Raw genomic sequence first — 10,113 nt, forward strand, 5'->3', positions numbered from 1 at the left:
ATACAGGCAGTCAGGGGGGTTGAGTCCCAACCAGATTATCCAGTATGATCCTTCATGCTACCTGTCAACCTCACTAACAATGTGAGTAACATCGGCTCAGACTTCACCAGGGTCTGCATGTGTCAACAAGGTCTCATATATGTGAAGGGGGGATTCAATTTCCAGAGAAAAGCTTTAACTAGATAGGTTAGCACTGGCTTTAAAGCGATTTATCTTCAGACCAGATAATTATTTAACTAACGTGAGCTAATTAATGTTAACATGTAGTTCATGTAGCTGGCTAAACACGTTATCCCGATTGAAGCCTAAGATGGACAATTTTGAATATTCCTACTTCTCTTTCTACAGTACACGGCAGTTACTCACCTGGAATCTTCGGATTTTATGACACCCAGTCACACAAATTATTTTATATGTCCATAACATGCAATTTGAATAGTCATAAAATAAGAGACTATCTCAGATATATCTCAGACAATGTGAATGCGATTAGAATTTGAAATCATACATGTGAAATCATTCCTTGCTAAGAAGTAATGTAATCTAACTACAGCACTGTTTTAAAAACCCTTTAAAACCCTTTAAAAAGTAAGACTTGACATGCTGATGCGATTTTCTGTCTGGTGAATATCATTTAATTAAAAAAAACAAACTAACTAATTTCTCTTTGAAATTAAACTTCAAGTATCACTTTTTTAAAAACCTAACAGAATTCAAGAGCAAAGTCGCATAAAAAAGAACGTGTCTGCCTCATTGCATTCGTATGGACGCATCAAGTAGTGGGCCGTCTCACGGTCTCAGTTTTCGCCTGTAATTAGTCATGTCCTGTTTACATGATGAATATTCTGTATCATATCCTTCCAAAATCACATTGCCCATTCTTGGATGGAAACCGTAGATGCTACTGTAGATAGCGTCAAAACAGTGGATGCGCTTCTCAAAGACTGAACCCAGCAACGTTTTGACGCAGCTCATCTAATCATGGCTATTACAGGCTGTTCTCTCTGCATTAAGTACACGCTATTTTTCTTCAATTTCATTTTTTGGGTGAGTTCTCTTGTTTTTGGGTGAGTTTATTCGTATTCATTAAGACAACTTTTAAACAAAAACAATATTTAATTTTGCTCGCAGAATCCGGTGACGAACACAAATTCTTATATTTTTTTATGTGTTGTTCCGAGAGAATGGTGTAACTTAGAATATTTTATAATTTCTGTACGATTTCTCCAAAGGCTTTTCTCGAATAACAAACACATCCAGTGTAACTGGGCAATATTGTATCAATCTGGTATTAATTTAAACAATGCCACAAAAAGCAGGTGAATATGTTAACATTAGAAACTGGTATTTTATTTTCTCCTATACTTTTTTTTTTTTGTCAAAGCTACGTGGCTATATTCGAGTTTATACACAGCGGGGACATTCTAAGAACAGGAACAAAGTCTTGCCAGAACAGAAGGGTGCATGCCAAATGTGTACGTGTGTGATTCTTACATCGCCCATGGAGTGTGTGTGTTTATTTCTGGCTCCAGTTCATTTTAACATGTAAGGAGAGTGGTTTCTATGCTGCATTTTTATATAACCATAAATGCATATAAACTATGGCTTCTTAAAACATGATCTCAATAATTATGAAGGCAGATATGTAATGCTTTATTTTCCATAATAATGGATGCATTCTAATTATATAATCCATTTTTGTCATTATTTATTTATTGTTGTTTTTATACTATTATTTGGAATATTTAACTTCTCATAATAACTTGATGAAAGGATAAACCTTGCAATAATGTTGGTTTGATGATTAAAAGTAGTTTGGTTAACTGAATGGCTGAATGGCTCCCTAAACCCTAACACAGTGATGGTGTTTTCATGTGGCCTCTTATAACACAAAACAAGCTGATTCCTTACTCATGGATACTTTGGCGAAATTAAATGAAATGCAATAATAATAGAAACTGTGGGGCTCTGCATCTTGTCTTTCACCTGTCAATTTTCTATTGACATTCATTCACTAATGTTATCATCTCGGAGCATTTTAACTTTGTAATTTCAGTCAATTGTAGATCACGCCTTTTTATTTACTCAGCACTGGAAAGCAGAATCCACATTTCAAACTTCATGTTTGACAGTTTGACCTCATATATTTTCCTCTTATTATGCACCACTGGTTGATTTTCAGTGTCACAGCAAAAATATTCTTGTCTTGCTTCCTTGTCTCTCTCACTGGAGCTTTTGGTTCCTGCTCTTTGGCAGACAATTGAATGGAGATTTGTGATGTGCTATTATAAACAGCTGACATCCTGACACCAAGATGCCCCTTGTTCACCCAATAGAGATTGCACAAATGTTGCACAAAAAACGGATATGAGACAAAAAACATCCGGTCCTATTATTTGTGGAAGAAGTGACCTCTGAAAATGATCATTAATCAAATCATGGTTTATCCCCTGAAGAACTGTCTATTTATATTGTAAAGTATACTGTATGTTTTTCTCTCTTTCTTCTAGCTGGCTGGGGGGTGTTTATTTTAGGTATAGCTCTGTGGCTCCGCCATGATACACAAACCAGCAACCTGCTGATGCTTAACTTTGAAGGGAACCAAGCTCCAGGAACTTTTTACATCAGTAAGTCATAAAGCATTATAAAGTTTTATTCCAATTTTGTAAATATACACCAGTAAATTAATTTCCAGTAATGTGAAATAGTAATTATAATAAATGTCTACTGTATAGTTAGTAGTGTAATATATATAATTAGCTATTTCCTATTCAACTATTCAGCTCCTATTCTTTTACTGCACACCCCTGTACATCCTCATGCACCTGACTTAGCTCTGTATGTGTTGCTTTGTTGCTGTACAATGTAATTAGGAATTTGCAGTCTTTACTCATCAGAATAAGCCTAGCTGGTTTTTGTTCTTATGAAAACATTTATTTTTTCTGAAAAGACATGTTTGTCTCATGTGTTTATTAATTCTGTGGTCGATGCATTTGATTATTCTAGTTATCAGTGGCATGGTTGTCTTTGTAGTAGTCCCTTGTGGTGAGCTGTGGTAAATAATGACCCCCAAAAACCATAACTGTGTGTGTGTGAGAGTGAGAGAGAGAGAGAGAGAGAGAGAGAGAGCGAGAGAGAGAGAGAGAGAGAGAGAGGAAACAGGAACTACGTACATCCTTTGGACTAAGTTCATGGGTGGATGGACCATTGGGTCATAGTATGCGTGTGGTGTGTGTGATGTGTATGTGTGTGTTTGTCTGTGTGTGAGATATAAATTATTTATTATCCTTTATATGTGTATTAGTTCATTTTGGTCTGCAGTTTAGAGTCTTTGGTCAGCAGTTTTGAGTTAGGTGCAGCAGGGGTTTTGGCTGCCAAATGAAATACCATGTCTTGTCATGACTGTAAATAATGAAGTCCATGGGCCCATCACATTCCTTCCAAAGTGAGATTTATTTTAGAATTCACAATTTAAAATCTGTGGTTTTATATACCTGTGGTGTAGTACTAGAACCTCTTATAGGGTTTTGCACATTTTCAATTTAACCTCAGTGACTTTGCCTGAAAAGCTTCAAAATGTTATTGTAATGGGAGTGAATATACAGTGTTTTATAATGGGGATGAATGTAGGTAAAGCAGGATCTAGATCGGCTAATATACAATAAATGTTGTTCACCCTTGCTCTCAGGACATGTAGCTCTAGACCATTATCACAGTTGATTGACTTTGAGCAATTAAATTCGTTTATTATACATGTGATTCATAGCTGATCATTCTTAACAGATATTTTTGTTTTGTTTTTTGTTGGCATTGCATTTAGATTTGAGGTTTTTATAGATTATAATCGATTTGGAAGAATAAAGCCATTATCCAGTTTGTGGTCCTATTAAAAACACAAGGACATAAAAAATACTTTGTTTTTCCTCAGGGTAAATGGTTTTTATTGACATATATACTTAGGTTGTGTTACTTCCCAGGAAATATCTAAACAACTAGCAACATGTGATTCAAACAAGTAAAAAGAAAAAAATATTGCTGTTAAACCCCAAAAATGTTGACATTTAAATTGAGTGACTCACACTCATGATCTTTCTGGCTATGAAAATGAAGGATTATACCTCAGTTATACCTCATGTCCCAGGTCTAGAGTGGCTGCATTAGCTCAGCATGTTGCTGTAGCTTTCAGATTATGAGGAACCTTAAGGTAAAAAAAAAAGAAAAGATTTTTCAAGCTTACTTATTGTATCTAGTACCCCAGAAATAAACAAAGATGTTTTAGGGAGCTACACTGAAGATATCTTCTGTCATTTTGAAAATGTCTGCGTAATTTCTCTCTAAATATGTACATTTAAAAAAATGTCTTCCACACTACCCTACTGTCTACCCTTTCATATATAACTGTTTATGGGACCACACCCTTATGGTGGAGAGTGACCCTAACTTTAAACAGACCAGAGAGAACCAAAATGTTACCACAGGGTGTGTTCAAGCTACACCCTTACACACACACACACACACACACACACACACACACACACACACACACACACACACACACACACACAATCACACAATCCCGATTCAACACAGAGACTGATCCTGCTGAGGATTCACATAAAGTTCATCAAGTCATGCTGCTTGTCTTGCTATGGCCTCTAACATGCAGCCATTAATTTGTGCAGGACTGTTGGCTTGTCTCCTTCTATTTGGTTTAACTACAAGGAGAGTTCCCTGCAGTTCCCTCCACCCTTTGCTTTTTATAGCGCCAACACACTCTCTTGATTTTAAGTGTCTGTGCAGCTGGTTTGGCCCACCCAAGGAACGAAGTAAAGCATCAGTGGTTTTTTTTCCTTCAACCCTTCAAGCCTTCTCTGGGCTTCCACTGCACACCCATGCATAATTCAAGGAACCCTACCCATGTGCTCATTACTCCACAAATTAGAATGTGCAGTGGATGTTTTTAGTATGCTGGATTCTGTACCTACTGGTTAAATAGTTTCAGAAATATGCCTTGCGCTGTGTGTAGCACAAATCATAACAATTTAGCTATGTTCAAAAGCTGAAGTTTGAAGTCTCATCTCAAACATGTCTTAAACAGAGCCATGGTTACCTTATGCATGCTTGTTCTTCTGTCCTAGTAGCACTCCATTCTTTTTTGTTCTTTTCTTTCTCTTCTGCTCAGTCCAGACTGAAACAACTACAATTTCTCAACATTGAACATCACAATAGCACCTTTAACCATCTGTTTGAGTAGCGTCAATGAGCATTTGGTAGTAGTTTCATCTTAGACAAGCTTCCTCAACATAAAGAATGAAGCATTATTGTGAAGTCTTAAATAGCTGGAGTGTTTGTATGTGTGTTTTTGAGCATGTGCATGTTTGTGCAGGTGTGGGCATGTATGTGTGTGTGTATTGCTCTATGCATGTGTTTGAGGAGACATGCATGTGCTCCCTGTGTGTATGTGTGTTGTTGTTTTTTTTAACATTGTTGTTTCAGAATGTTCAAGTTGCTGTAGGCAATATGTTTTAAGAATTCTCATATCACATTGGATGTGCTGGAATCCTTAATCATTCCAATCCATCTGTAGATTGTCCATTAGTTATCCATCAGCAAACTTTAATCAACACAGAACACTATAGCTTCTCTGTTGGTTAACAGCAAAACAGCCACCCATTCAATTTATTTCGGCATTTATAAAAATTTCCAGCCTTGCCTGGCTGCATGTTTAATACCGACTTTTTGGCTACTGTCACTCATCAAGTAGGTGCAGGTATATAACATTAGAATTGCACATGGATAAACAAACAAACACATGCCTGTCTGAGTGAAAATGAGTGAGACTCTGGGAGTTAATTAAGATTCTACAGCAGAGTCTTCCACATTTTTGGCTCAGGCCAGTTCAATACTGCACAGATTACCACTGTCTCTGTAAAGTGGTGGGTTCCTGTTTAGTCTAGCTTTTCCTGTGGTGTAATTGCTGCCCCTGCTTCAGGCAGAGCTACTCTTTAACTGGACATCAGGCATATCCTTACACAGCATCCTGGCTGTTGATGTGTTGATAAAGGGAGCAACAAAAAAGCAGATTGTCTGAAGGTTATCATCCTCTAGGGAAACATGCATCTTTTAGCAAAAAGAATGAAGGAAGACAAGACTTTGTTGGGGTGGGCTGGTGTATCATAAAGAAGGGTTGTCGAACGGGCTGGCTGGAATGGACAATAAAGATTGGAGATTGACTGTAGCACATTGTTAAACCTCACACTTACATTATTTGTGTACACATCTGTTAGAGCAAAAGCACAAGCAACTAACCATGTATTAAAATTTTTACTGTGAATTAAATTTCAGATTATTCACTGTACTGAAAGAAATAAAACCAAACTGAATGTGCTGAAAAGGAACAGACCCCAACTCAAAAGGGCTGAGATACATCTCATCTCTCTTTGCACAGAATCTGAAAGGGCTAAATAAAACTTCAGTGTAGAATAGCACTGATGTATTGGTACCCGCTCACAGACAAGGAAATCAAAATTAAGCTTTTGAAATGTATCCCTCATGTTGGTAACATTTTGCCACTCTTGTAGGTGTGTATGTCCTGATAGCTGTTGGAGCTGTAATGATGTGTGTTGGATTCCTTGGTTGTTATGGTGCCATCCAAGAGTCTCAGTGCCTCCTTGGAACAGTGAGTACTATTGAGCTTTTGATAAAACTGCAGACTTCAGACTTTTAACCATGATTTCAGACTCATATTTACCCACTAGTAAAATGATAGTTCAGGAGCTCCTGTTACTCCAAACTGTTGCTGCTTTCTAATTGATGTTACTAAATTGGGTGACTGCAATCTAGCTAAATAAACAACTTTATGACTAACAAACAAGAGTGATAGCACACATGCATTATGTTGTGATGGTTCCTCACTATTTGGAAAGTTTATACATGTATGTAGCCAATGCAAAAGGTAGCTATGCCCAGTGTGGGTCTTTTCTGTCACACTACCCTCTCCTTCAGGGAGCAATGGTCTCAATCACACTGACCTCTCCTTCACAATGTAGGGGAGAGGTTATATCTGATCCTCTGGACTGTTCTGTGGGAGTGGTGCTGCAAACAGTGGGTTCTGCTAGATAGGCTCAAGGTATTAACTGTAAAACATCCATGCTTCTGGAGCATGAGCAGGCCAGCTAGAAGTTACTTTGAAGTAACTGAAAGGTCACACTGCATGTTTTGTAACCAAATAATCTGATGTTTTGCTCCTTTGTATGGCCCCTGTGCAACATGGTTGATAATTCTCTTATTTGCTGTAGTACCACTAATGGTTTCTCTTTCTTTGTGCCCCTCTCCCTTCTTTCTGTACCCTTCCCTTTTTCAGTTTTTCACATGTTTAGTGGTCTTGTTTGCCTGTGAGGTGGCAGCAGGAATATGGGGTTTCATCAACAGGGACACGGTACAGGACAACAGAAAAATGACATAGTGCAGCCTCACTGACCCCCACACACTCATACATGTGCTTCCTGTAGTTCCCCGTAAGAAGCTATCTGGTATTTTCTCTCTCCAGATCTCCACAGAGCTTATCAACTTTTATGATGCAGCCTACATCAAAGCTGTGGATCCAGTAGATACACCCACCCGACAGGCTGCTTCAAAGATTATGGTAGCCTTCCATAACACAGTGAGTCACCAAGATCATCCAAATTGAATGTTCAATAAGGTTGCCTTTTTTGAGTGCATGTTTTAAAAATGTATTTTGACTAAACATGTACCCCTGTTACATGTAGCAGCGGTACTATTCCTTTGATATAGATTTCTTTTTTTAGTTTCATAAATTTTATGAAACAGTGAATTCATAATACAGTATTGGCACATTGAATGCAATAATAGAATTGTGAAATCGACTCCCCTTTATTGTTTCTCTGTTTTTGTCTCAGCTCGAGTGCTGTGGTAAAGAAGATGATAATCCATTGTTTTTGAATGTTCAGGCCTCTCTTTGTCCTAATAAAAAAGAAGAGTCTCAGGTACATCATCAACTGCTCAGACATTATGATAGACAATGATTTTGGGAATGCATATGGGAAATTTTCTTCAAACCTGATGGGTTCTTGAAGTATGTATGTTCATGTAAAACAAATGGACCCTAAATTGCTTTTCGATGTCAGTAAGTAATTATGTCCCTGCTCTCATAGCAAAAATAACAAACTAATGGTCAGCTAATTGTTGTCACATTCAGGGCTGGACTAAGCCCCATTGTGGTCCTAGGCTATGAAGAATCTCTCTCTCTCTGTCTCTCTCAGAGTTGCCATATAAAGTTGAGGGACCTATTCACTGAGAAACTCCATGTGGTTGGTCTGGCTGCCCTTGCCATTGCAGTCATCATGGTGAGAACATTCTCACTACATGAAGACTGACTGATTCTTTACAGAAATTAAAGTTTTCTCTACTCATCTCTACTTTGTTTAAATTCTTTCTTTTGTGCTTGCAGGTCTTTGAGATGATCTTCACTATGGTCCTTTGCTGTGCAATTCGTAATGCTGCCGCAGCATACTGAGGGATATACTGACTATTAATTTGAGCATGCAACTTCAAAAGACTCCAGCCAGTGACAAAAAAGAATAAATTCAACTTCACTGTGTCCTATTTTTCTATTATATTGTATTTTAGGCATTGAAATCTGTGTTTTAGACTTTGTTCAGACAACCAGTCCTATTAGATTTTCATGTACTCTCTCTCTATATATTTGATTTTTATGTTTTATTTATTTTTCTTAACAACTACACTGTTACATGATCTTTTCAGTTTCAGTTGGTATCACACTGATGTAGTCATTCCAATAAATATTAATAGCAAACCTGCAAATGTAGTATAAAAAAAGGAAAACAAATCTGATTTAATTTTTCACTTGTCTAACTCTTACCTTAGAGAGTTCAATTTTGTGATAATGTGATAGGCAATAGGCTCAATAGAATAAAATTTGGTTCTTTTCCAGATTTCTTAAACTGAATGTGTTTTTTTTTTAGATGCCTAAAAGACTAAGTGTTCAAGTTTCATTCTTTCAGCAATGTCCATTGTAGTCATGACAAGGTGAAGGTGCAAGATGTAACAATAGCACTTATCTTTAGGCTGGTGTACTCTGTGTGTGTGTGTGTGTGTGTGTGTGTGTGTGTGTGTGTGTGTGTGTGTGTGTGTGTGTGTGTGTGTGTGTGTTGTGTGTGTGAGAGAGAGAGAGAGAGAGAGCTAGAGAGAGAGAGAGAGAGAGAGAGAGAGCGAGAGAGAGAGAGAGAGAGAGAGAAAATAATTATGCAAAGAATTATGGATGCTTTCAGTCCTTTGAGATGAAATCCAAATTTGTGTGTTGAAAAAGACCACCCCAAATGTAGATAGTGGAGCTGTGTCCAAATAAAGCTGTTTTCTATATTCATAATGTACTACACAGGAAACCCAATATCTACTTTATTTTGTTTTCATATATACTATTCTTTTTATTTTAGTATTGGCCATTTAGCCAAGTAACCAGTAAAATAAGAATGAAACTGAACAGTAGCTAAATGCTAATAATGCCAAAATGATAATGCTAAATGCCAAAAATCTTTTTTTTTTTTTTTTTTTTTTTTTAACAATTAAGATATTTGTAGGCTATAGTGCATTTTACAACAGACAAAGCTTTCAAGAAATGTTAAATATGAGCTCAATAAAGATGACTGGCACCAGGCAGAAATCTTCAGAGAAGTCAAAAACCCATCCTCCTCAAGCTAACACTAGATAGTGGGCAATAACGTTTGCACACAGTATAACAATTTGTAGTTATCTAATCAGGGTTCTCTGCAGGAGAAATTACACAGAAACCATTTCATATAGCAGACTGGAGGACCTCCCCCGGAACATGTTTTTGGACTTAAATTTTCCAGAAATCTGCAAAAACAGTTTTGCGCCACTTTGTAGAAATCATTTAGCTCATAAAATAATTTTTATTATTTCATTTTGTGATGTTTGTGACGAGGTAATGGTCAAACACAGCAGACACAGGCTATTTTGATGCGTTGTAGCTTTAAGAGTAATGTATCCACCCACTATATTTACAGTTTCGTTTCTTTGTGACTACCGCGCTGTTTCCTTGTTGTTCCCGCG

The 10,113-nt window shown here is 37.2% G+C and overlaps 1 protein-coding gene across 2 annotated transcripts; it reads left to right on the forward strand.

The window, feature by feature from the left end:
• The first annotated feature begins 816 nt into the window (after nucleotides 1-816).
• Nucleotides 817-8,975, forward strand: cd81b (CD81 molecule b). Of its 2 annotated transcripts, none has more exons than XM_035525473.1 (8): nucleotides 817-1,051; nucleotides 2,511-2,627; nucleotides 6,582-6,679; nucleotides 7,364-7,438; nucleotides 7,550-7,663; nucleotides 7,920-8,006; nucleotides 8,283-8,366; nucleotides 8,471-8,975. In XM_035525473.1, the coding sequence occupies exons 1-8, from the start codon at nucleotides 982-984 to the stop codon at nucleotides 8,534-8,536; spliced, it is 711 nt and encodes a 236-aa protein (XP_035381366.1). In that variant the 5' UTR covers nucleotides 817-981; the 3' UTR covers nucleotides 8,537-8,975. The 2 variants fall into 2 exon arrangements, with proteins under 2 accessions (XP_035381366.1, XP_026864619.2); XM_027008818.2 differs by having other exon boundaries at nucleotides 822-1,047.
• The last annotated feature ends 1,138 nt before the right edge of the window (nucleotides 8,976-10,113 follow it).

The sequence above is a fragment of the Electrophorus electricus genome, chromosome 4, assembly GCF_013358815.1.
Source record: "Electrophorus electricus isolate fEleEle1 chromosome 4, fEleEle1.pri, whole genome shotgun sequence".
NCBI classification, from domain to species: Eukaryota; Metazoa; Chordata; class Actinopteri; order Gymnotiformes; family Gymnotidae; genus Electrophorus; species Electrophorus electricus.

Excerpts from the sequence above, each read along its gene's own strand:
- cd81b (XM_035525473.1), top strand. The coding sequence starts at position 982 with ATGGCTATTACAGGCTGTTCTCTCTGCATTAAGTACACGCTATTTTTC. Across the intron at positions 7,664-7,919 it reads TGGTAGCCTTCCATAACACA|CTCGAGTGCTGTGGTAAAGA; the intron begins GTGAGTCACCAA and ends TTTTTGTCTCAG. Across the intron at positions 8,007-8,282 it reads ATAAAAAAGAAGAGTCTCAG|AGTTGCCATATAAAGTTGAG; the intron begins GTACATCATCAA and ends TGTCTCTCTCAG.